The 27,123-nt window shown below is 46.5% G+C and overlaps 1 protein-coding gene across 3 annotated transcripts; it reads left to right on the top strand.

The window, feature by feature from the left end:
* Positions 1-76: 76 nt before the first annotated feature.
* CSF3R (colony stimulating factor 3 receptor) lies at positions 77-25,759 on the top strand. Of its 3 annotated transcripts, XM_081016631.1 has the most exons (17): positions 77-175; positions 1,034-1,124; positions 6,045-6,155; positions 6,962-7,264; positions 9,630-9,753; positions 11,046-11,236; positions 11,451-11,605; positions 13,942-14,113; positions 15,400-15,482; positions 16,173-16,386; positions 17,475-17,684; positions 17,919-18,020; positions 18,957-19,103; positions 20,835-20,975; positions 22,490-22,580; positions 23,394-23,475; positions 24,162-25,759. In XM_081016631.1, exons 3-17 carry the CDS (start codon positions 6,071-6,073, stop codon positions 24,675-24,677), a joined length of 2,616 nt encoding a protein of 871 aa, XP_080872757.1. In that variant the 5' UTR covers positions 77-175; positions 1,034-1,124; positions 6,045-6,070; the 3' UTR covers positions 24,678-25,759. The 3 variants fall into 3 exon arrangements, with proteins under 3 accessions (XP_080872757.1, XP_080872759.1, XP_080872758.1); XM_081016633.1 differs by lacking the exon at positions 77-175 and having other exon boundaries at positions 627-1,124; positions 6,965-7,264; XM_081016632.1 differs by lacking the exons at positions 77-175; positions 1,034-1,124 and adding an exon at positions 4,089-4,287.
* The last annotated feature ends 1,364 nt before the right edge of the window (positions 25,760-27,123 follow it).

Genomic DNA, 27,123 nt, shown 5'->3' with positions numbered 1-27,123 from the left:
ACTGATGTCCCTCTTGCTTTGGCAGAAGCTGCCCTGCTGTTCAGCATTCTGTGGCCGACTCCTTCCCCCACGCAAGTTGCAATTTGGGAGCTTTCTGGGGCAGCACAACAACAGCTCTGAGGCTAAGGAGAGCTTGCAGGGAGCCCAACACACAATTCCGAATCAATTTTATCAAGTGAGTCTCTTGACGATTTTTCATAATCATCTGCACACTTCAGTTTTATTTTATTTTATAAACTACTCCTGATCCCCCTTGCTAACAGAGCAGGGTCAGGGGGCAGTACCTCCCCCTTGGGGGCTGTGGGATTATCTGGGGGGAACACTAAGAGCCAAAAGAGTAGCAGGGGGCTCCTGGAGGTGTAAATGACTATCAGACTATCACTGGATCTGTTGACTGAATTAAACAAAATGGTTCTGATTTGATTTTGAATAAATGTGCAATTAATTGTGACGGCTTTGAATTTTATTGTGCTGTTATCTTCCTTTGTCGGTCATGCAAACTTTTATGAATTATGTTTTTTAATAGCATATGGTAAGGGGCACTGGGGATGAGTTTATGGAACCAAGAGGGAAGTGGCCCAAAAAAGTTTGGGGACCACTGGTCTAAATCCTAATAGATTTTGCTGGGATGCAGTCAGGCCCAGTCACACCTTTCTGCCCCCCACCTCCCGAAGATCACCCATGCGGCTGTCTCTGCTCTGAGAGTTTCTGAGCCGTCTCTGCCTGACAGCAAAGGTGATGGAGATTGCCACACCGCCTGCACATTGCAAAGCCCCTATAAAGCTGTGAAGGTTGGGGAAGTTGAGGCAGGGGCTGCCTCTCCCAGCCCTGCGTGGCATGTGTGTGTGAGTGTGCCAGCCACACAGTTCCTTCCTTCCTGAGAGACACTGTTGGGCAGATAACGCCTTTGGAGAAGCATTTTGCAATTACCTTGCTGAGAGGGCGAGAGAGAGGAGCGGAGTAACGGCAGTCCTTGAGCTGGGAAGCAGAATTTTGTGTGTTTCCCCCACTCTCTCTTTACAAACTTATTGAGGGGAGGCAGCACATTGGCAGGTGATTCAACTCCAATCTCCAGCGTCGCCATTTCCCAGAATGAACAGAGAGTCAGTGGAAAATAAGCAGAGGTAAGTTCTGGGGATCCCAGATATTTTTTATTTTTTAATTGCTTGCCACTCAATGCATGGGGCCATGTGCTCAGTTGTGTTGTCAGATTATGATTGTGTTTTGCCCTGTCCAGGGTCTGCTGTGTTAGAAAATGTCGTCCTAAATATGTTCTGGGGCTCACGGGGCATTATTACCCCTTCTTTCTCTGTTAGGTGGTAGTTGTGTGTGCCAGTTGTGGGTGGGAATGCCCAGCCAAAGAAGAATAGCCAGCTGGCATTTTGGTGCTGGGTAATGCTGACATGTAGAGCTAAACATTGTACCAGGAGATAGTTGGAACTCTGCTCCAGATATGTGGGACACAGGACAGCTCTGCTTGTGATGGAAACGTCTCCAGAATGAAGTTGTGGGGTAGAGATCAGAAGAATGGTCTTGCTAGGTCACAGAACTGTCTAGTCCAGACTCCTCAGCACCCACAAGTAAGGCTTGAGGGGATGACCATTTCCCCCTTTGTCCCCATTGTCTGGCATTAAGGCAGAGTGCCCCAGCACATGGAGGTTCCATTTAGACTCCATGGCTAATAGGGAATAAAAGTGGGACCTCCAACCAAATGTTGGGGTGTACCTCCTTTACCCCCAAACAGGAGTTTGATTGCTGTTAAATCCTACGCTTGCATTATGTTGGGAACAGAGAGAGGCCAGTGCTGTATCTAGCGCTTGCTCGGGAACAGAAGAAGAGGAAAACACAACTAGGAAAGACAAAAATGGCAGGAAAGCAGCAGGCATGCCCTGGACAGATCACTTATTCCCACCAGTGAAGGATTTTGCCAATGGGATGAGGGAGGAATCTGATTCCGTTCTCACTTAAAGGCGAAGCTCCCTAATTCACCCTTTACGAAATGAAGCTGCCCTTTGAAATGGGCACTTCTCCGAATCTTGCAATGTCATTCTCCAGCCAAGTAATGTGTGCAAAAATGCATATTCTGGGATAAAATACATTGAAATGTATATATCAGTGAAAATAACAGACAGAAATGCATGCTATAATAAGGAGAAATTTTTGCAAGAATGTGTAGATTGGGGGAAACCATGTGCACATTAGGAGAAATTCACACTAAAGCACTGGCGTATTTCCACGAGGACATTTTGTATTAAAAAAAACCCAAATCGCAAGCTGATGCATGGAAAATTTAGAGAACTGAACTTAAGACTGGGAAAACAAGACACTGAGATGAACCGAAACTGACGGACTTGTCCCTCTGTAGATGCCACCCACCCATGAAGGGAGCCAATGACTGCTCACAACATCAGCCACCATTCCAGAAACCAGCCACTTGTCATGGTTGTGGGGTACCCAAGCAATTAGGCCAATCAGACCTGGCATTAAAGAATGAGTGGTGGCCTGTGGGTTTTGCCTCTTTTGAAGTATGCAAGAGTTGTTATTTAAGAGTGGTGATCCTAGCCTAACGACCCACAGAACTACTAAGTATAGGGCCCTAACCCACGCACCAAGTCACAACTCAAATTTCTATCAGCCTCCCCTAGCTGTGAGCTAGCCTTATGCCTGTGAAGTTGCCACAACCCTGTGCCTTATCCTTGGCATTCAGACATGCATCTGTTGCTGGAAGAACTAGCCATTCATTCTGATGGACCCATCACAGCAGCTGAGCTTGGGGCACTTTAGATTCTTCTTCTGAGTTCTATGACAGCATAATTTAGTTTTGCTACAAGCGTCAACACATACAGGTGTCGGGGATCTGACAATAGCAGGCTCAGAATGTGATGCAGGATTGGTGGGGTTGTTGTAGAAGTGTCCTTGGTTTTCTCCCAAAATGTTCAAACTACATATCTGCAAATAAACTAAATTGTGCAAAGCGCCTGATGCTCTCTATCATCTAAAGCTAATTAAATCCAGCAGCACAGTGCCTGGAACTTTTCTCCACTCAAAGAAGTGAGGAGCTCAGAGCAGTTGTTTTTCTGCTATAACTAATGTAAAAAAGATAAATGGAGCAGAGAGTTGTAGACTTGAGGCATAGCATGACAATCCCTAATTTGCCTGTCAGCTCACCAGGGGTGGCCTTCAGAACTATCCCAATATCAGTGATTCATCTCATTGTTTTTGTCTAGCCTTTTTTCCCCCTTAGTTCTCACCAAGAAGGTGAGCATGTGTCTGGCCTCCCTCACCACCCCAGAAACGTCATTGGGGACCCACATAATTAAATGCCACACACACAAAATTCTGCATATAGTAAACTAGCAGGTCAGGAAGAAGCCTAGGCCAGAAGCCCTTCTCTCTGACAGACGGGGGGTTACAAATCTACAAGGCCTGCTTCAACCAAAGGCATTAGTACCCTGCTTTCCATCCCAGGCTCAGCTTTGCAGCAGCAAGGGGGAATTCCTCTGAGAATGTGAAGAGTGCCTTTCCCTTGCTAACCAGACACAACCCTCCCACACCTGGGATTGAGAGACAAAGGTCACATCCATGCCATACATTTATAGCACACTTATACTACTTTCACAGTCATTACTTTCCCCATCCTCAAAGAAACCTGAGAGCGGAAGTATTTAATGGGGCTGGGAATTGTACCTCTGTAAGGGGCATAGCTGTCAACGTTTCCCTTTTTTAAGGGAAATTCCCTTATTCCGAATAGGATTCCTCATAAGAAAAGGGAAAAGTCGACAGCTATGGTAAGGGGTCAGCTAACAACTCTTAGCACCCTTAATAAATGGCATTTCCCAGGATTCTTTGGAGTAAGCCATGACTGTTAAAGTGGTATGAAGGTGCTATAAATGTGTGGTGCAGATGTGAATGTAAACTAGAGGCAATCTCCAAAAGAAAGCAAAAAGGGTAGTGAAGAACATTAGCTCCCCACCAGGAAGGTGTGTGTGTGTGTTGCATTGGTTATGTAACACCTGCCTTTGATTCAGCTGACCAACAGCGAATCAACACCTGCCCCTTCTTACACAACAGCTCTGCTCTGGTGCTGATGCCGACACCTGAACCGGACTTGCAAACTGCCTTTCAGATTCAGTATTGATATCAAGGGTGGCGTAAAACAAGGCTGCGTTTTAGCCCCACTCGTACTTAATCGCTACATAAATGACATCGTTCAGGAGCTCTCTTCTCCCTTTCCGCACACACAGCTCGATTTCTGCAGATGGTGTGGCTCCTGTTTCATTCCCCCAAGTAGGTGTGAGATTATTATTTTCCAAATCTGGAACTTATGGCAATCAGGGAGGTTAATTTGCTCATTATATTGACTAAATTGGTGGTGTGCATCAAAAGGCATACGCAGCATAAGCGGTTGTATAATTGAACAGTGTTGCCCACTTAAGTACTTTGGCTTTATCTTTGCGAAAACTCTCTGTGGCGCATTTATTTTGAGGTGGTTAAAAATTCACCTGCCTGGTCATTGCAGGGCTAGAAAGACACTTTATTATACTTCAGACCACCATTCATTTGAATCAATAACAGTTTCTGCTGCTCAAACTGTATCCTGCTTGTTGTATAGTACAGCTATCTGGGGGCAGCTCTAGCAGAGATTAATTGGATAGCATCCAAAATAAGGCTGTGTACAAATAATAATAAGAATAACAATAACAATAAGAATAATTTATTATCTATACCCCACCCATCTGATTGGGTTTTCCCAGCCACTCTGGGCGGCTTCCAACAAAGATTAAAAATACATTAAAATTAAAAATACATTAACATGACGTTAGCTGCAATCCCTGTTGTTACATGCCACCCCAATCTCCAAATAGTAAGAGGTTTTTATTGTCTGATTGACCTTCTGACAATTCTGGAAAGAAGATTCCTGCATTGGACTAGATTATCATCATGGTCCATTCTGATTTTATGTTGCTGTTGCTGCTGCTGCTGCTGCTGCTGCTGTTATTGTTGTTTTTAAAAAAGAGGGACTAAAGAAAGTGTAGATAAGCCCTGAGTCCTACTCAGAAGAGACCCACTGAAATCAATGCACCCACGTTCATAAATTTCAAAGGCTCTACTCAGGGTAGAACTGACATTGGTTACAACCCTCTGTCAGCATTTTAGTGCAAATTTATCCTGATATGCACATTTTTGTATGTAGTCTTGACTAATTTACACATTTGCAAGACTTTCTCCAAAAATAATGCAAGCTTATGCTGTTTTCACTAATGCAGGCATCTTTTTGCACACTTTCCCCTAATAAATGCATTTTGGTAAACATTGGCCAGTTGAAGAACTGCTTCACAAAATCTGGATAAGTGAAAATTTTGAAGTTTTCTCCTAAAATATGTATTTTTATACACATTGGCTAGAGAACTGCATCTATATTTATTTGCTTGTGGGGTGTTCATATGCCTTCTTGTTATTAATTTGTTCATCCAGGACTTTTCAATACACTTCCCTAACGACACATACACAAAAACCTGTTTGGCTATATCTGGCTCTCTTTAATTGTAAACTATTGATCATGAGACTTGCTAGCACACAGAAACAACAACTTTTCTAACACGGTTGGATAAATGTCACACTGCTTATGTCAATCTTAAGGATTAACAAAACTTTGCAACTGCATTGTCTCATCACAGCCTCTGCGTCTTCTGTTCTTCCTGTGTCCCAAAGATGGGACACAGAACTTCTAAAGCCAGGTCATGGATATTTTTGGCATGCCTGAAACCGAATGCAGAGGGCGCAGAGCAGCCCAGAACATTGCCTAGCAGGTGCTAATGCCTCATGATAATCCTCTTTGTGCAATGCAAAAGGTGGTGAAATTCTAACTGCGCACCTTCTTATTAGATGTGTCCCCTTCCTCCAAGGTAAATCCCACCTAGGTTTAGGACTGGCAGCATTTATTGCCAATCGCGTGAGGTGAAAACATCCCCCTCCCCCGCCATAGTGTCATGAAGGGATTTCGAAATGCTAAGTGCCTGAAAGTGTTTCTCTCTGGATTCCAGGTGATGCCAGAACGCTGAGCAACACCATGGCAAGCCCTAAGAAGCCCTGGTCCAGGGGGCAAATGATGCTGCTTCTGGGATGCTCTGCCTGCTTCTTTCTGCTCCCAGGAGGTAGGTTGCCATTCTGCTGTCTAGATGGGGCCAATCTGGGGCATAATTGAACAACAGGTGATGTGCAGCTGATTCCTTTTTCTTTTTCTTTTCATTTAATAGAATCATAGATTTTTTCTTACAGCAAAGTACAAAAAAAAAAGTTTAACTTTTTTTTAAAGGCCACAGGCTGCTTGACAACACAGCAATATAATAAACAATATACTGCATAAGCGCAGAATTATAAAATTGTAGAGTTGGAAGGGACCCCAAGTTCCTGTAATGCAGGAATCACACGTAAATATATAATCCAACCTCTCATTAAAAACCTCCAAGGCAAGAGAGTCCACCACTTTCCAAGGAAGTCGTACAAAAGATTAAAAAGGGGTACTTAAATAGAATTCATCATCATACTTAACAGTATAGAATAAACAGCTGTGTCAAAGTATTCACAATTGCATGTGCCACCAACCACAAACAGCTGTAGTAGTGCATTTTGCCACAGCTGCAGCAACAGGTGGATTTGTGAGGCCTCCTTCCCTGAGGTTTGGTGAGAGCCATGTGGCTCTCCCAAGCCTATGCGTTGCATAGTGGTTAGAGCGTCAGACTGGGACCTGGGAGATCAGGGTTCCAGTCCCCATTCGGCCATGAATCTTTCCTGGTGACCTTGTGCTGGTCACTGCCTCTCTCAGCCTAACCTACCTCACGGGGTTGTTGTGAGGATAAACCAGGGAGGAGAAGAACTACGTAAGCCGCCTTGAGATTCCTTGGAGGAAAGGTGGGATACAGATGGGATAAATCAATAAGTCTTTCTCTCCTTATCCCAGCAGGATCCTTGGCCTGCAGCAGCATCACCACAGACTCCCCAGTGGTTCTCTTCGGATCCACAGCAAGAGCTTCTTGCACCATCTGGAGAAGCTCCTGCCTCATCCGAGACGATGAAGAAATCCAGATGATGTGGAAACTGGACGAAGAGTTCCTGACAGGGACCCAGTACAGTTTACACGATGGGTTAGAGGTCTCCAACATCACCATCGGGCCCATCAATGAGACTGTGACCACTCTGAGCTGCTATGTAAAGAGGAAACAGAAGCCACAGATGATGAAGGTCATCCAGATTCGTGCAGGATGTAAGTGCACCCTGGTGCTGCAGAGCAAGGGACATGGGGCAGGAGGCATCTTTGATATACGTGGGCATTCATTTTAACAAAAGTATCAAGGTGGTTTACAATGATAAAAGCAGTAAAATCATGATCGGTGCAAAACTTCCAAAAAGCAACAGTAAAAGGAAATCCTCGTTAACAAGGGAATCCCGGAAAAGTCCACTGGGGTAAAACCTCTGCATTAAAAGGAAAACTACTTGAAAATGATTTACAGATGGTATTTAGCTCCAGGTAGGCTTGCTAAGATGTATAGGACTGAATCAGATGTGCTGGAGATGCAAAGACGTGGAGGGAACGTTCTTTCATATGTGGTGGGCTTGTAGAAGGGTAAAAGAGTGTTGGGAAATGATCCATAATAAATTGGAAAAAATGTGTAAAAGTACTTTCCCAAAAAAAAAACCAGAATCCTTCCTGTTGGGAATAATTCAGACTTAAATTCCCAGGTGTCATAAAAGGTTGTTTATGTATGCCACTCCTGCAGCCCGTGTTCTGTTAGCCCAAAAATGGAAAACAAGCGAGGTCCCAACCAAAAAAGAATGGCAACTTAAGTTGCCATAATATGCGTAGCTTGCAGACTTAACATGTAGAATAAGCAAACAAGAAGAACATATGTTTAGAGAAAATTGGAAAACGTTTATTGAATTTATGGGAAATAACTGTGTACAGCTGTAAACACTAGCAACATTAAGATAAATTCAACAGTGTAATTAAGTTTTGATGGATGTAATAATGGAATACTGAATGGTATAGTTTTTGTAAAATATGCAGGGATTTATGATATGTAGAATGAACCATGGAAAGAGAAGTCATTGATATCTTAAGGATGTAAAAATGAGTACCGGTACTTTAAATTGTCATAGGGACGCGGGTGGCGCTGTGGGTTAAACCACAAAGCCTAGGACTTGCCAATCAGAAGGTCGACAGTTCAAATCCCCGCGACGGGGTGAGCTCCTGTTGCTCAGTCCCTGCTCCTGCCAACCTAGCAGTTCAAAAGCACGCCAAAGTGCAAGTAGATAAATAGGTACCACTCCGGCGGGAAGGTAAGCAGCGTTTCTGTGCGCTGCTCTGGTTCGCCAGAAGCAGCTTAGTCCTGCTGGCCACATGACCCGGAAGCTGTACACCAGCTCCCTCGGCCAATAAAGCAAGATGAGAGCCGCAACCCCAGAGTCGGCCACGACTGGACCTAATGGTCAGGGGTCCCTTTACTTTACTTTAAATTGTAAAACAGAAAATTTAACAAAAATTATTTAAAAAGAAGCAATGGGGGCCAAGAGTACCTCTCTTAGGAAGCTGACCCTAGATTAGGAGCAGCACAACCCCCCAAAGAGCCTGCGTCTTCTCTGGTGGTGAGTCTTTTGAAGTAGAACTAAGTGTTCATTGTCAGGAGGTAGGGACATTTCTTGAGCTATTCTAGTCCCAGAGTATTTAAGATTTAAAAAGTCAAAACCAGCACCTTTAATTGAACCCAGAAGCCAATTGGTAACAAGCCCAGCCCTACCAAGAGGCAGAGTGAGGTGGCAAACCCTGGTGAGTGGACAGTGGCGGTGAGGCATCGGAGATTAAAGTGGTATGTGCCCCCACAGTTTGCTGTCCACAGGTGGGGTGGCAGGCATTGTCCCATTGCTAGTGTTGAAGGAAGACTTGGCTGCCTGTCAGGTCAGCTTCAACATGGGGATCAGGCCCCTTTGCCTCAGGCAGCAAAAGATCTTGGGCTGAGCCTGACTGGTAGCCTGTAAAGTTAGCAAAGGGTCTACTGTGATGTGATCCACTCTACCATCTCTCTAGTCAAAACTCTGGAAAGCAACCATATTCTTCTTGTGGAAACCATTGCAAATGAGACTGCAGCATATCCCAAGCAGATAGTTCCAGAGGATTTTAGTAAATGAGCCAAGCTGTATTCTTCAGGTGAAGGGAGAAATTACCAGGGTCCCTAACTGATCTGCCCTGGATGACAATTCCTTTCTGACAGAACCAGAATGAATATTTTAAAAATGGGGAACATTTCTTATCTTTTACCAGCCAAGTTTTGCATTTTATTTTTCCCCATAGCATTCCAGTGCTTTAGATTTATTGGCATCTGTTGATTGCTATGTTTTTGGTAGGTATCAAATATGTAATTTTATAAACTGCCTCATCTCAAGTGCTGCTACTGGGAAAAGAAGTGTTTGTCTGAAATTCCATTGTATGTCCACTGTGAAATATCAGAGACAAATCTCAAACACAGAATTCAAATTTCATTGGGTGGCAGATGCAGATCTCAGTTCAGCCCCACTGAATGCAGGGATGCAATTCATCTCCTTCTCTTCTTCCGTCCCCCTTTCCCGTCATTCAGATCCTCCAGCACAACCCCAAAACCTCACCTGCGTTATGAATGTCACCACAAAGAACCTCACGTGCCGGTGGGACCCTGGGCAAGACAGCTTCCTCCCAGTCAGTGTGGCCCTGAAGGGATACCGGTAAGGAAATATAATTTTTTTAATAGTGTGGAGTGGGGGCAGTGGGGGAACTTTGTCTCCCACATTCTGACCCTGGCTTTGAACCTCTAGGCCAGTTGACAGATCATCTTATGGGAAATGCCAATAGTTTGAGCTGGTGGCCAGACAATGAGAATGAAGATTGTAAAATCATACCCTCCAACATTTCTCTGATGAAAATAGGGACGTCTCATTCCATAATGATAATTTTACTATTTATACCTCACACATCTTATTGGGCTGCCCCAACCACTCTGGGCAGCTTCCAACATACAAGGTGTGACCAGAAAGTTTGGTGAATGGTCACAGAAATCGGACAGCGAGAAATACAGGCCTTCAGAGTAGACCCCCTCTGATACAATGCACTGTTGACAACATTCGTAGAACTGTTGGAAACTTCTGGAGAAGTCCTCTTTTTGTACTGCTTTCAGTTCCCTCGTCACAGCGACTTGGACATGTGAAATGTTGGAAAATCTGTGGCCTTTCAGTGCAGATTTCAGTTTCGCAAAAAGAAAGAAATCCAGTGGGGCCAGATCAGGAGAATATGGAGGGTGGGACAACTCAGTGACCTCAGTAACTATTTCACACGGAATATGCAATTCTTCCGGGACAAACACAGATCCCACATCAATAACTCACGAACTCTGTCAACATTTGCCGCCGTTCTGCTCGTCGATGGTCTGCCAGACGGAGCGTCATCTTCGATGGTTTGCCGCCCTTCACGAAAACACTTAAACCACTGTCTTTCGAGTTACAGCTTCATCGCCGTACACATTTGTAAGCATTTCATGGGTTTCCGATGCTGATTGTATGTTCGAATATTTCTCGCTGATTTCTGTGACCATTCACATGGTCAAACCTTGTATATAAAAACATAATAAAGCATTAAACTTTTTTTAAAAAATAAACCTTCCCTATACAGGATTGCCTTCAGACAGCTCAGGGGTCAAGTAACTCCATGCCCTCCAACATTTATCCAATGAAAATAGGGACATCCTAAGCAAAAGCAGGACATTCCGGGATCAAATCAGAAACCAGGGTGGCTTCTCTAAATCAGGGACATCCCTGGAAAATAGGGATACTTAGAGGGTCTGTAAAATTTGGCAGTTTTGTACCTCCTTGAACTGAGTCACCCAGCACGAGCACATTAAGGCACTGATTTGTGGAGTTCAGTGCCCCATTTCACCCACCCCTGCGCATGGTGGGACCACAGAGAAGTCAAAGGTACTTCCTCCTCTGGCAGCCACTGACTGACTGCTCTCTTGGTGTTCCAGGAACCAGGGTGTGTGTGAAGTCCCCACAGAGGCCGTCCCCGCAAGCTGCACCCCACTGCCTGGGCAGAACTCCTGCACCATCGGCCGAGAGAACCTCCTGCTCTACCACCCCATGATTTTCTGGCTGTCGGTGAACAACGCCCTGGGAGAAGTGGGCTCTGAGCCTCTGTGTGCAGACCCCATCGATTTAGGTGTGTGGAGGCAGAGGCAGCGGAGTCCGCCCTGACTTTGCATCTTTTTGCAGCGCTTCTGCCTGAGGTGGGGAGTTTGGAAATGAAAGATGCAAATGCTAGCTGAGGCTTGCCATAGAAGAAAAGCCTGGCTGGATCAGACCTTCAAGATCAGACTTTAACACACACACCACTGCCCTTGCCTTAGCTTTTTGCCCTGCACTTCTCATTTCAGCCAAGCTGGACCCCCCAACCATCCACGCCATGCAGTCCATCCCCGAGGAGACTGACTGCATATCTGTCATGTGGGAAGCAGGGAGAGACAGCGAGCACATGCACCAGTTATGTGACCTGAGCTACCAGGCAGAGGGCGACCAGGAGTGGAAGCTGGTGAGTATTGCTATGTATTCAGTGGTTTGTGTTTGCCTGAGCTTGAGTCTGGACTAAGGATTCTGAGCCCCTGTATTCTGATTCGATACATGATGTCCAGTCACAGAACATTTCAGGATTTGGGCCTCTGCCATTGGCCCTTGAACTCTGAGTTGTGATTCACAGCTTGGAAGTTTGGACAGCCAATCACGTTGGGAGTGGGAGTGGCCCAGGCTTTCAGCAATGTATATAAGCAGTTGCTTTGCCCCTGTTTCCTAGTTATGTAGTTCAGTAAAGGTTCTTGCTGTTATTGCTGTGTCTTGCCTCATGGGAACCCACCTATACTTCAAGTATCTCTTCCGAACAGGGAGCCTGGAGATCAAAGCAGGCCTCCACCTGTTGCACACACACCCAGTTCCATTGCTGAAGGGGTTTCCTAGCTCTCATTCAAGGGCTGAAGGAGGTTCCTATCTCTCATTCAAGAGCAGCTTTTTGATGCAAGAGAAAGCACACCCCCAACCCCCAGGACGTGCTTGGCTTTGCTGTTAACCCCTTGATGACTGTTTTATTTACTCATTTATTCCCATATTTACCAACCCGAAAGTGCAATAACAGGGTATTACTTCATACTGTATGCTAAGCAAACAAACCATAAATAATCAGAGAAGAAATGCTGGCACATCAATATAAATCAAGGCATATTTCCCAAGCTGACGTGGATGGTGGATGCTGAGCTTCTAAGAAGCATAGGAAATAAAGTCCCACCAGGTGACACAGAAGCGTTCTGAATCCTTCAGCCTCCTGGAAACATGCAAATATATGAAGTCCATAAGTTCTTATACCAAAAAGACAAATGTAGATTTCTCAGGGTTTTCCACTGCTGGGCGCTTAGATCCTAGCTGCTGGTAGCATCCATGTCAAAAGTTCTTTGTGCAGCATGTTTTCATGTTGTCCCTCCACATATTCAATAATGATAGTTGTGGGGAGACCTGAACAGATGATTTAATAATTTTAGGTATTTCTTGATATGCTTGAGACCAGAATAATGACAAGATGGAAGAATATCTGTTCTCCTTCACTCCTGTCCTGTGTCACATCCATCATCCCTAAAACACACACACAGCACCTGGTCCCTTATCTTCACACTTCTTTCCCAGGCTGTTCCCTGGCAACCGGCAAGCCAGGGGCTCATCAGCCTCATGTTGGCTCTGCCAGCTTCTATTGCTGCTTTTTCTTTTGCTCCAGTGGTAGCCCTGCTGTTCAAATAAGCAAATGTGCAACTGAGCTATTTTTCCTCCAGATCAGCTCACCCACAATTAGCTACGATTGGTCAACCTCTCCAAGCACAGCCTGGTTTGGGGCTTGCAGTGGTCCAGTTCCCCTGTTACTGGAGCATCAAGGGTGCAAGTCACTCCTCTTTGCTGGTGCTCTCTCACCATACCTTACCAGTGATGTCTGAGGCAGCCTTTGCCAATCAGATGCCCTCCAGATGTTCCAGACTACAACTCTCATCAACACTAGCCAAGGCAGCCATTCTGGACTGCAACCATCACCAGCCCAAGCCAATGGAGCCATTATGGACTATAATTCGCATCAGCCCAGCCAGCATGGCTCTGCTGGCCAAGGGCAAAGAGTTGGTGAAGGCTGGGCTCTGAACACAGGGGTCAAGGAGAAGTTCTATTTCATTCACATTGAAAGCCAAATCTATTAAATTTCCACTTTTTGAAACAATATAAGAACTTTGAAAATTGCACATATCCGGATTTGGTGATGCAGTTCTCCGATTGACCATTGTTTACCAAAATGCATTTATTTGGGGAAAGTGTTAATTACAAAGAATATATTAGTGAAAACAACAAAGAAAAATGCTTTATTTTAGGGGAAAGTGCTTACAAAATATGTACATTACTCAAAACTGCAGACAGAAAGTGTGTTTAGTAGGATAAATTTCCACTCTAACATAAGGTTACCAGATTTTTTTCAATGAATCCAGGGACACTTTTCAACTTCAGTTGAAAGGGATGGATTTTGTCAGGGTACTGATTTGTAAATCTGGGGACTGTCCCTGGGAAACGGGGACATCTGGTAACCTTCCTCTAACACTTAAGGGTTTCCAAAAAGGATTTTTGTTAAGGCACAGATTGCTGGAGAGCTGCAGATTGGGAAAATGAGAAAGGGAGAGAAGTGAACCTGGCAGATCCTTCCATCCCTACACCCAAGGGGCCAATGGCACAGCAGCCTTGGACGATTGGCTGTTATTCTTTGTAGAACTGTAGAGGTGGAAGGGGCCCACCCAGTCCAAGCCCCTGCAATACAGGAATCACAGCTCATTCTCACTCTCGCTTTTCGCCCCCCAGGTCCACAATATCACCAACCCCACCTGGGAAAGGCAGGAAGTGTGGCGTGTGTGGCACTGCGGCTTCCTCTTTGGGACCCTCTACCACTTCCAGATGCGCTGCCAGAGATTTGGTGGAGCCGGCTACTGGAGTGACTGGAGTCCAATGATGAACTTCACCACCCACGAGAAAGGTGGGCGGAACGGAGGGGCAGTTTCTTCCGAAATCCTGTGGCCCTGTTGTCAAGGGGGAAGCAGGGCAGGGGGCTAGTCCAGAGCCCCTCCTAAGCTCTCAACTGAAAAGCTCATCCAAATAAGAAACCAGGGGTTCCTCCGTTCCCTGTGCTGTTAAAGGGTTTTGAGTGAGCCAGGAGGAGTTGCTGGGAGGCAGCCTCAGAACCGATCCAGCCTCAAACCATGCAGGATGAGGAGGGAATGAGTTTATCTGCCAACACTTTTGTACAGCTGTTTTGTTCAAGAGCATTTTCAAAAATAAAAGGACCGCCAAGGTACCTCCAGCAACAACCATTGAAAAACAACAGGCTACCTTCTTTCCTTTGGGCTGACAGAAACAAAATGGAAGTCAGGGGTGTCGTGAAAGGCAGCACCCAGGAAAGGATCACTTTCCACCACACATGTAAAAAAAAAAAAACCCAGCCACCCACACAAGGCAGTTCAGTGTACCCACAGTCAGGTAACTTGCAATTTTGTATTATTATTATTAATAATAATAATAATAATCTCCTTTTTTCAGATCAGTACTCAAGGCACAAATTAAAACAACACAGATAAAATACGGAAGGCTAAAAACATACAAAAGATAAGACTTTAATTACTTTCGAACAATTATTTTCCGTATGTTTTTAGACTTCTGTATTTTATGTGTGTTGTTTTAATTTGTGCCTTGAGTACTGATCTGACAAAAGGGCAGGATGTTATTATTAATAATAACAATAATTAATAGAATTAATACAATATAAAAAAAACCAGCTCTGTTAAAATTCAGATAATAAAACAGCACAGCAGTATTAAAAGCTATTGAAAAAGAGTCAGTTCCCAAGGCCTATTAGAATAAAAAGGTATTTAGCTGCCGGTAGAAGGACTACAAGAAGCCAGTCTAGCATCTCTAGGGAAGGAGTTTGAGAGTCTAGGAGCAGCCACCAAGAAGCCCCTCTCCCACATCCCCACCAAGTATGCCTATGATGGTGTTGGGACTAAGAGAAAGGTCTCCCCCAAAGATCTCAGAACCCAGGGAAGGTTTGTATGGGAGAATATGGTCCTTCAGACAGCCTGGGCCTATACTGAATTTTCTTCCTATGGATAGAAAAGTCCAAATTTAGCGGTGGTGGGAGTGTGGGCTGTCACTTTAATGAGGATACGGTGTGGACCCTACCACAACAAAAACAAGAGAGACACAAGCAACTTCAAATTCACATTAAACTCCATTGTAGATGACCCAAAGCCTCTTTTTCTCTTCCAGCACCTTCAGGAGAGCTTGATGCCTGGTGGAAAGTGAAGACCAGGGAGGCAGAGGCAAGAACTGAAGTGCAGCTGTTGTGGAAGGTGAGGGGTGGGGGACTACATTGCAGACCTCAAGGCCAACCATTCTCCTGCAACCTGGTGCCTTCCAGGATTTTTGGGCTACAACTCGCATCGGCTACAATCTGACCATTCCAAAACATCTGGAGGGCACCAGCTTGTGCTAGGCAAGAAGCCCTCCTGAGATCTGTGTCTTGCAGTCTTAGGAGGCATCATCATAAGGTGCAAGAGGCTAATCCAGGGTCTTCTGCTCCCACCCATGTTGGATATAATGTGCACTTTTGGTTCATTCATTAAGCAAGCAACCCCTTACAGTAAAGTGGGCAACAAGAGGCTGTCTTTATCAAGAAATGTTGGGAGATTCAGGTCAGATAAATGAAAGGACTTCGTCATGCAGCTAAACATAGTTAAACTATGCAACTCACTGCCACCGGATGCAGTGATAGCCACCAAATTTAATTAGACTAATTCATGGAGAGGGCTGCCGATGACTATTAGCCATGATGACTCTGCTCTGCCTCCACAGTTGGAGGCAGCAATGCTTCTGAATACTGGAAACCACAGGAGGGGAGAGGGCTCTTGTGCTTGAATCCTGCTTGCGGGTTTCCCACTGGGGCATCTGGCTGGCCACTGTGAGAAAAAGATTCTGGACTAGATGGGCCATGGGCCTGATCCAGCAGGCTCTTCTTATATTCTTCTGTTCTTATTGTGCAGCCAATGAAACCCAATGAGGCCCATGGGAAAATCTTGGGTTACATGGCCACCCTCAGCACCCGGCGGCACAGCGGGGAGCCATCGCCACTGTGCAACACCTCTGAGACGTGCTGCACTTTCTCACTTCCACTTGGAACCCAGAAGATTTATCTCATGGCCTACAACGCCAGAGGCTCATCTCAGCCCACTGAAGTCTACTTGTCTGAGAAGAAAGGTAGGAGCCTCCTCAATCTGGGGACAGCTCTCCTGCAAAGAGTCACTTTTACACACCTCTTGCAATGTATTCACTTTCTCAAGAGTAGGAGCATATTCACTGCCAGCTGCAGGATTTTGGGGTTTCCCTCTACACAAGTCTTGGGGCTTGGTTTTTCTGTGTGCCACAGGTTTCTGGGGTTTTTTCCATCCTGGATATTCATCTCTGTTCTACTGCTTGCCATCCACACTAATGGATGCAACTTGACCAATGGTATCAGGGCGGGTGCGCAAGCCCCTCACCTCAATTACTCCTCTCTCTCTCCATTCGCTACCTTCTCTTTGGAGAACACACACAGGTATTTCTGTACCTATCCAAAGATTTTCCAAAGATAGGTACAGGATTGGAGAAATGGGCAAAGGGGGGTTGTGCTTTGGATTTTTAAAATTTTTAAAAAGCTTATACTGAGGTCTTGCATAGGTCTTCCACAACTAAGACACAGCAATGATAAAGAGGTCAATTGCCATCTCCAAGTACACATATGTACTGTGTGGAGATTGTATAGAATCATAGAACTGTAGAGTTGGAAGGGAGCCAAAGGGTCATTTGGTCTAACCTTCTGCAACGCAGGAGTCACTACTGACAGATAGCCGTCCAACCTCTGCGCAAAACCTCCAACAAAGGACAGTCTGCCGCCTTTCTGACCGTGAGAGCTGTTTGAAAGTGGAACAAACTAGAATCACAGAATCGTAGAATTGTAAAGTCAAATGGGATCTGATAATCATCTAGTCCAACCCCCTGCCATTTCAGGAATCACAGCTGAAGAATCTCTGACGTCCAACCTCTGCTTAAAATCCTCCAGTGAAGGAGAGTCCATCACCTTCCGAGGGAGTCTCCTTTCGCTGGAGGCTTTTAAGCAGAGGTTGGATGGCCATCTGTCAGAGGTTCTTAAGCTGTGATTCTGACATTGCGGAGGCTGGACTAATGACCCTTGGGGTCATTTTCATCTCTCTGATTCTATGATCCCCCCCATCACCAGTCAGCCTTCTTATGCTCTCTTGCCTATAATTCTAACCATCTCCCCTGCATCTTCTTGATACTGTCCGTAGGTCAACCCGTGCCCAAGTTCCAGGCCTCCCCTCACAACGAGACAAGCATCTGGGTGCACTGGGATCCCCCAGCGACACCAGCCAGGGGCTACATCATCGAGTGGCACAGCATGACCTCGGCGGAAGACTCATCTGATGGCAACCACGGTCACAACAACATGCGATGGACCAAAGTGCAGAGTGGCACCGTCACACGTGCTCTGATCCAAGGTGAGAGGGAGAGAGAGGGCTGGAGCCCTTTCATCCATTGGAAGAGCCACTTGGGACACAGAGGAGGGATGCCCGTTAGTGGGGTAGGACAGCTGAGAGTCCCTCCACACTCTTTTCTGTGAAATGGGTACATATCATCCCAGATTGTTCTTCAGGCCCAGTCACCAGCTCACCTTCTGATGTTCTGGCTCCCATTCTCACATTCACGGACAACCTTCCCCTTCTCTCTTTCAGAAAACGTGAAACCTTTTCAACGCTACAACATCTCCATCTACCCACTCTACAGGGACAGAGTGGGGATGCCCCAGTGTTTGGAAGTTTACACCAGGCAGAAAGGTATGGCCTCCCCCTGCTTCTTCTCAGCTGCCATCATCTGGGGATGCACAGTCTTATTTGGACGCATAAAACTATCTTCCTTCCAACAAAACTGTCTTCATTCGGCATCTTGGGAACCATCCAGACCGATGTGGGTGGTTGCAGGAGGGAGGTTCTTTTCTGCAGCTTGTAATTGATACAATAATAGTGCATTAGTGGTGGATTTATGTTGGGACCATCCACATGCCATTCTGCTTTATTAGTTGTGCTGCAGAGATTGACCAGTGTTATCATATTATTGCTGTCTGGAGGCAGAGGGGAACTGCCCCAAAGAGTATTGGAATCGCTTATAACTGCCCTGATACCATCATGAGAACACACAAATGCAGCATAGGAAAGACATCTCCGGAGGGTCCCCTTAGACTTGGAGGATTCCTCCCGTCCCCCAGATATTCACGCCCCACAACTTAATTTCCAAAATTACAAATTCCCATGCTATTATTTGAGTTAACCCTAAACCTTTTTGGATGCCACTTCCTCTGATTGGGTTAGGGAGTGCCTGTGGATGTACAGTGGTGCTGGAAAGATACTCTGCACATGTTCAGGCACTATCTTTCTGAAATGTAGAGCTAAGAGCAGCTTCCAGGGATGACTCCTAGCAAGCCTTGGTCCAGATTGCCTTTCTCAGGTTTGATTCACACCATGGGATTATAGCACACCCAATGTGCCTTTAAAGTGCCTAACTTCTCGCCCCAAAATCCTGGGAACTGTAGTCTTCCCCTCCCTCACAAAGCTGGGACTCAAACTACCATTCCCAGAATTCTTTGGGGAAAGCCATGTGCTTCAAAACTATGCTGTGGATCTGCCCTAATAAAACCCATCAGTCCCCCTGCAGCCTCCTGGTGACCCTGGTTTGCTGGTGGCAATAGTAATAACCCCCCTTTTTCCCCTCTGCAGCTCCATCTGACACCCCCAAACTCCACCCGGGGAGTATCAGTAAGTCCACAGCTCAGCTTCACTGGGAACCCATCCCGGTTGAAAAGCGGCATGGCTTCATCACCAACTACACCATTTTCTGGAACGGCACCAATGAGGACCTGAAAAGTGAGTCACACCCATACATTCAGCCCCTCCCAGTTGTGTCATTTCATATCCCCCCAGCAAAGGGTGAGAGGACCCTGAATTGCCCAGCCAGTGGACAAGAAGAGCTCAAGTTGGGCTGGAAGAAGGGATCTGCGTTGCTGCACAGATGGCTGGGTGTCTAACTTCACCTCTGGTCAACAGGCCTGGAGGTGCAGTGGATTTCTTCAACAGCCCCACCATTATGATGTTTAAGACAACTTTACCTGGGGTTTATCCACACTTACCTGTCCTCTAGGGGGACGCGGGTCTAAACCACAGAGCCTAGGGCTTGCCGATCAGAAGGTCAGCGATTCGAATCCCCACGATGTGGGTGAGCTCCTGTTGTTCGGTCTCAGCTCCTGCCCACCTAGCAGTTCGAAAGCACACCAGTGCAAGTAGATAAATAGGTACCGCTCAGGCGGGAAGGTAAACGGCATTTCTGTGCGCTGCTCTGGTTCGCCAGAAGCGGCTTAGTCATGCCGGCCACATGACCCGGAAGCTGTACGCCGGCTCCCTCAGCCAATAAAGCGAGATGAGCGCTGCAACCCCAGAGTCGGCCACGACTGGACCTAATGGTCAGGGGTACCTTTACTTTTACCTTTTTACCTGTCCTCTGCTCTTTCTAGGCATGCTCCGCATTTTAAAGCTCCATGTCCAAAGGTCCCTCTTTTTTATTTTTGCTCTGGAGCTACTATTGTTTGCTCTGATTGAGTGCTAAAGAGCAGGTTTTTGTGGGAAAGCTCTCGGGGCAGGGGATGCTCAGACACAGAACTTTTAAACACAGGCCTGTGCCTGGAATGAGTGGGGCAAGAGATAAGTGTGGATAATTCCTTGGTCATAGCAGCAGCCTCTGGGAAACCCACAGAACTGGAGTCCACCAGCCTATAAATCACCCAGGCTTATACCGAGGCTTTCCCTTAGCTTAGCTTTACGCATGCGTAGAAATTAAGTCACGTTGGGCTCATGCACACTTCTGTTTGTTTCTAGTCAGGTATTTGATAGGTTCTGTTTTTGTTTTGTTTTGTTGTCCTGCCACTTTCCTCAGAAAAGCCCACTGTTTACTGCTCAGTTGGAACAAATGTCGATTGGGTTTGCTGCAGATCATTCTGATTCAGCAATAAACAGCAGGTTTTCATGGGGAAAGCAGCACGACAACAAAAGAAACCTCTTGGACCCATGGCTAGAAATCTCCGGACAAATGGAAGAAATTGCGGGGAAACAGAAGTGTGGGTGAACCAGTTCTTGGAGGAAAAGTGTACCTGCATCATGAGAGCTGGATGTCTGATTCAGTGAAGAACAGGGTACCTACTTACTATCGGGCTACATACCTCAAGAGTGAGATTTTCCCGCACAATCTCGACACATTATACAGTCCGAGCAAGCAGATTCTCCTCACTACATCCTTTCACAATCTCTTCTATACCTTTCTATATCCCTTCACATGTAGGCTGCCTATCAAAGCATATACAGTGCTATAACTTCCACTGAATAGGGTTTTGTATAGTTTCTAAAACCTACTAGGCCAGAACAACATGAGTCGTGTTGGTAACATTTACGGTGACACCAGCTTTCATAGGCTAGACTAGAGGCCACATTGTCCGAAGCGTTGCCAGGTGGCCTTTTGTCAAATCTACCTACCCTCTGGCCTCAGAACCCCCTGCCTCAGCTACACTTTCACCCTGCGGGGGCTAAACATGGCTGCCTTTTGTCTAGGTGCTGTCGTGAACTCTTCAGTCGACACCTTCACCATCGTGGGTCTCTGGCCTTCCAGAATGTACAGGGTGCACATCATGGCCTCAACAGTGGGTGGGAGCACCAATGGTACCATCCTCACGTTCTATACCAAGGCGATTGGTAAGGAGAACCATAGGACGGAGGGTGGGGCTGGGTTCGTGGGGGCGGTGGGCTGTCTCCATGCTCTGCCTCCACACTTGGGGGTAGAAGTGCTTCTGAATATAGTTGCTGGAAACCCCAGGAGGGGAGAGGGCTCTTGTTAAGTTATTATGTTTTCAGCTGCATTTGGGGTGAGCAAACACCTCAGAAAGTTTGGGAGGTGGAAGCAGATGTCCAGGTAGGTGGGGCAAAGTAAGGGTTTCTTTTAAAACTTGCAGTTTTCTGGACTATCCTTTAAAAAAAAAAGGTTTGTCTTTTCTGCAGATAATGGCCTCCCCGTACAACAAGGAGGCCACTTCTACCATCATCACTACACACAGGCTCAGAGTGGGGCAGCAAATACCTCTGGAAATGATGGCCTGTGAAGGGACAGCCATCTTTCTTTCCACTTAGCTGTGATTCTTGCATTGCAAGGGGTTGGGCTAGATGACATTTGGGAACCTTCTCTCCAATGACAGTATCTGGTTCTATCATTTTATACTTTTTTTTGTAGGTAGTACAACAAAGGCTTAGGGGCAGACATATTTTGTTCTGTATCAGGTCCCGGGATGGTGAGCACACTGTCACATTCTGCTGCTATTCAGGGCATTTGCTGCCTCATTTTAAACATGTGTGTGCTGGTCAAGGCAGCAGCTTGGAGTGGATATTATCTCCAACCTACACCAAAAAAGTCATTTTTTTAAACGCAGACAGTGTGGTGTCGGGGTTAGAGTGTCAGGTTAGGACCTGGGAGACCAGGGTTCTCGTCCTACTTGGCTATGAAGCTATAGGCCAGCTCATGCTGGGGGAAGCTTACTTGTATTCTGCCATTCTCTCACCCAAGCCTACCTCACAGGGTTGTTGAGAGGATAAAATGGAGGGGAGGAGAACTATATATGCCACCTCAAGCTCAGAGGAAAGGTGGGATATAAATGTAATAAATAAACAAACAAACAAACAAACAAAATCCCACCTTTCTTCTCCTTCCCTTCCATTGTTCTCTGAGCTTCTCCAGTCTCCTAGTACGGGGACTGAATGGCTGGTCTGTCTCCTCCCCACTCCCAGAAGACACAGCCTCAGACTCTGGCTTATCTGCTGGTTGCCTGGCAATGCTCTGGGCACCTTCCAACTCTTCCTCTCCTTGGGAGCTAACAGCGTCTTCCCGGGGAAGGAGGGGGGCTGGACTGCCCTTTCTAGACTCTGACAGCCAGCTCTCATCAGCAGAGTCGGCCCCCTGCTCACTTAGCTCAATTTCTGAGGCTTACTCTTCTGCTGCACTCGGGGGGGGGGGAGCACATTCCTGACATGCATTGTGGCTCACATCGGCAAGGCATCCCCGCTTGAGGCTGCAGCCAGCAAATGATGCCCATGCAAGGCTAAACAAGTCCAAGTGCACCCCATCCCCCTCTCTCTCCTCCAGTCCCAAATGCGGAAGGTCCTCTTAACATGCCACCACTATCACCTGGGCTTACTCCTCTGTGATCTCTCTCTTCCAGATGACATGGACCTCCCCTTTGTCTACATGCTGATTGGGCTCCTCTTGCTGGCAATTATTGTCCTGGTCATCTGTTTCCAGAAGAGCAAAAGGTGAGTGTGGGGAGGAGTTGCAGAACTCATCCTGCTTGTCATCTCTGAGAGCAGATGAGGAAACACAGTGGTTGCCCAGAGGGCCTCAGATAGGAAGTGAGATATTTGCAGGAGGAGGAAAGGAAGAGACCAGGGCTTGGGATGTAAGTAGGGAAGAAGCAGTGAATGAGCATGAAAGCAAAGGACAAGGAGAAAGAATGAGTCGGGACTCAGAGTAGGGAGGGAAGGATCAGTCAATTTCAGTTATTTAGATTTCTCATTTTCCCAATCTTAAGTTCAGTTCTCCACATTTTGCAGCAATTTGCAATTTTAAAAAATCCTCATTAAAATTCATCAGCATTTTAATATGAATTTCTCCTAACAAACATATTTTATACACTGTACTCTTTTGACTGACGTACACATTTGTGCAAGAATATAATGCACTTGTGTATGTTAAGTTCACTAATATATTATTTTTTGTGTGAGCTTTTTACGCACTTTTGTGAACATTGTTTGAGTGGATAACTACATCACAAAATTCAGATAAGTGTGGATTTCAAAGGATGGAGATTTCCTATGCAATTGATGTTGCTCTCCTATTTGGATTTCAAAGCATATGAATATCAGGAGGGGAAAGTGTGGGACAACAGTAGTTGGAGGGGGTGGGACAATGGGGAATTAAAGGAGGAGCAATAAGCTGGGCTCTTAGTGGTTGAATGGGAATCAGGCTGACACAGCGAAAGCAATAACATCCTGCCTTTCGTGGGATGTCCATCCTGCCTCCTAGGATGTTGAGTCTCACCAGATCTCTCTCTCTCATGTGACCCACAGGATGAAAACCCAGTTCTGGCCCAGCGTCCCTGACCCAGCCAACAGCAGCCTCGGCAAATGGGCACCAGCCATTCTGCAAGAGGTAAATGTAGTGTGGGGGGTAGAGTCGCTTGGGCTTGGCCTGCTGCCCCTCCTATTCCTCCTCTACCTGTCCAGGCCTTTTGGAATACTGACCCACATTTTACACACATCTCAGCTGCAGTGTGAGTCATGGGCAGGTGGCACGGCTGGGAACATGGGCAGCCCCCCTGTCCTGACCCACCCCGAGTTCTGCACATCACGAGCCCCACATCGCATAGTAGCCACAGCAAGGTATCAGCACATACTGACCCCAAAGGTCAGCAGCCACAGGCCAGGGATGTTTAAGGACATGGGCCTCAGCTGTGCTTTGTTGGCTCAGGTCAGCCTTTGCCACCCTCCTGTCTTCAAGCCGAATTCGACCACAACTTCCATCAGCTGCAGCCAGCACTGGCACCAGCATCTTATGGCTATGCTGATGGTAGTGGAGGTCCAAAGTGTCCAGAGGGCACCAGGTTGGAGACAACTGGTCCAGATGAATACATGGATGAATCCAAGATTATTGGAGTTTTCTAGCTATGAGGACCAACACTGCAAAGCCTTCATGTTCAGAGACCATCTGATGCTGAGGCCTCACCGGGGATGGTTATTCCACCTCAAGGGATGATGGGCCTTTCCTCTCACCCAACAGCGGGGTGACCTGTACTGTGGCCATTAGCTGTTAACTTGACCTACTGCCTTCTTTCCCAGGAGATCCTCCAGGCTCCAAAGTCGTGCGAGCTCAGCCCTGTTGTTGTTTCGGCCATCTTGGTGATTGAAGCGGATGAAAAGAAATGCCTTTCCTGTGGGAAGGGGGAGCCTGCTAAGGCCCTGGAGGATGGGTCAATGACAGCCTCCTTGGAATCTTATATGGCTAATGCTGAGACCACTTTGCCAACCGGTGACCCAGCGCCAGCCTCTTATGTGAACAGCCCAGAGTCTGTCCAGTACGCAAAGGTGTTTGTGGACAACTACTGCAGCCAACAGAAGGCCTCGCCCAGTTTCTACATGCGCTCCAACTCCACGCAGCCCCTCCTAAGCGACAGGACGCCAAGCCCAAAGCCCTACGAGAACTTGTGGTTTCACAGCGACCATCCAAACAGAGAGCTCGACTACAGTTGTCAGGAGGATGCCGTTTTCCTGGACAGGGCCCTGTTAGATTTCCCGTTGCTCCAGGGCCTCAAAATCGATGGGGATGAAGACCTGAGCAACTTCCGAAAACTGTAGAACCTGATTGACGGGGGGAGCATCAAACTGGAGCTGCTTGTGGCTTCTTGCATTCTTCTTCTCCTCCTTCACTGGAGGAAGCACTGAATTATTCCAGCCGAACATCCAGCCACCTAGATTTTGTGTCACCCTAGAGAGACTAAGAAAGTGGAGCGGATGTTGGAGTGGTGTTCCCTGAGTGATGCCTTTTGCTCCCCTTTAGGGGAAGGGGTGTATCTCAGTGGAAGAACATCTGCTTTGCAGAACTGAACAGAACTGAAAGAAGCCCTGCCTTTTGGGTTCCTTCCACTTTCCATAACTGTGACCCCCTATTCAACCCCTGCTAATGACCTCGTGCTGCCCCCTGCTGCTGTGACCCTGGACCTGCATGGACAACCCACCTCCCACCTCACTTGCAAATGGAGACTCCCCTCTCTTCCCCATGTGGCATGGTCTCCGCTGCTCAGAAAAACAGGGGCAGCCCATACCTAAAGGCAAACTCCCTGGGCTGGCCACATTTCTGGGGACATCTGCCTCTGCTGTGCAAAGGTGTTGGGGATAGAAGGAGCAGCTGTGGAGAAGCTGCAGAAAGCACAGTGCCAGCTGGATGAGAGCCACAATCCAGAACCTCCCAAGGTGGGGAGGAGGAAAAGGAAGAGGCATGAGAAAAAGAGCAGCCCGAGAAACTCACAATCATTGTGAAGTTGCTCCTTTCTCATTTCATCAGTCAGCTTTGTTTGCTAAAAGCCATTGCAGTCGTCACAAAAATACAAAAGGTCAGACCAGGGTACATGCTAGCATAAAGTTGTGTTGTGCAAAGGAAATACTGTGTTGCTCCTTCTGTAGCAGGAAACAAGGGTGCCCACAAAATGTCAATTTTTGCCTGAAAGGGTTTGGAGGGGAAACCAAGGAGGAGCTTGGAGAATTGAGAAGGGGAAACGGGGTTTTCCCTGTTTAGCACAGCCTGAGCAGGAAATCAGAGGGGATGAATGTTCCCAGAAGTAGGGTTGGGAACGCCAGTTTTCTTCAACGTGTTTATACCCACTGCTGCTGTTTATTTATCATGTATATGGAACATTGCAAATTAAAAGTGCTCCACAATTCTCCTTGAGTTTGTCATCGTAATTCTTGCACTCTCCTCCTCCCGCAACACCCCTCATGCAGAGATTGCAGACAAGAATTGGCTGCAGCCCCTACCCCATCTTTTTTGTTGGGTGGAAAATCAGCACATGATCCCTAAAGAACTTCCTAGGAACTTTGGAAGATGCGGGTCTCATAGTTCTGTTGCAATCTGTGGTGGCGCACCAGGGGGTAGGGAGCAGGGGGAGCATCATCTATTATTTTCTAGCTTTTGCTTCATATTCTGTCAGTGCATCTGCAAACCAACCCAAGCAGTTGCTCAGGGGCAGTTGCATTTTTCAGGGCCCCAATGAAGAAGAGTGGAATCAAAGCATGCTCCACTTCAGGGCACTTTGCAAGGTCACAGAAGGTGCTGGCGGGAGAGTGTGAACCCTCTTACTCAGATCACATGCAAACCTTTAAGGCAGTTGCAGTCCTCCAGAAGGGATGGGGGAGAAATTTGGTTTGTGTTTAAAGGTGACACTGCCATATTTGCACTTCCTGAAACAACATGCAATTTGAAATACAGCTATCCTTCCGAATTCACACTTATCCAAATTTTTAAATGCAGTTCTCCAACCAAGCAAGGATTACAAAAGTGCATATATTAGGGGGAAATTGAGCATAAAAATCAATATATTAGTATTCAAAAAATTACTTTTAAAAGTGGTTGAAAACACAACAGCACAAAATAAATACAAAAAATGTAAGTCAAAATCCAGGATAGCTTGGCCAGACACATACATTTTAAAAGGCATTTAAAAGTCATTGGAGCTTTAATTAACATTAGAACTGAACTGTTGTTGTTTAGTCGTTTAGTCGTGTCTGACTCTTCGTGACCCCATGGACCAGAGCACGCCAGGCACTTCTGTCTTCCACTGTCTCCCGCAGTTTGGTCAGACTCATGTTTGTAGCTTCGAGAACACTGTCCAACCATCTCGTCCTCTGTCGTCCCCTTCTTCTTGTGCCCTCAATCTTTCCCAACATCAGGGTCTTTTCCAGGGAGTCTTCTCTTCTCATGAGGTGGCCAAAGTACTGGAGCCTCAGCTTCACGATCTGTCCTTCCAGTGATCACTCAGGGCTGATTTCCTTCAGAATGGATACGTTTGATCTTCTTGCAGTCCATGGGACTCTCAAGAGTCTCCTCCAGCACCATAGTTCAAAAGCATCAATTCTTCGGCGATCAGCCTTCTTTATGGTCCAGCTCTCACTTCCATACATCACTACTGGGAAAACCATAGCTTTAAAAATACGGACCTTTGTTGGCAAGGTGATGTCTCTGCTTTTTAAGATGGTGTCTAGGTTTGCCATCGCCTTTCTCCCAAGGAGCAGGCGTCTTTTAATTTCG

Source organism: Podarcis pityusensis (genome assembly GCF_964106645.2).
Source record: "Podarcis pityusensis genome assembly, chromosome: 8".
NCBI lineage: Eukaryota > Metazoa > Chordata > Lepidosauria > Squamata > Lacertidae > Podarcis > Podarcis pityusensis.
The sequence above is the reverse complement of the archived record's forward strand: the minus strand, read 5'-3'. Positions and strand labels throughout refer to the sequence as shown.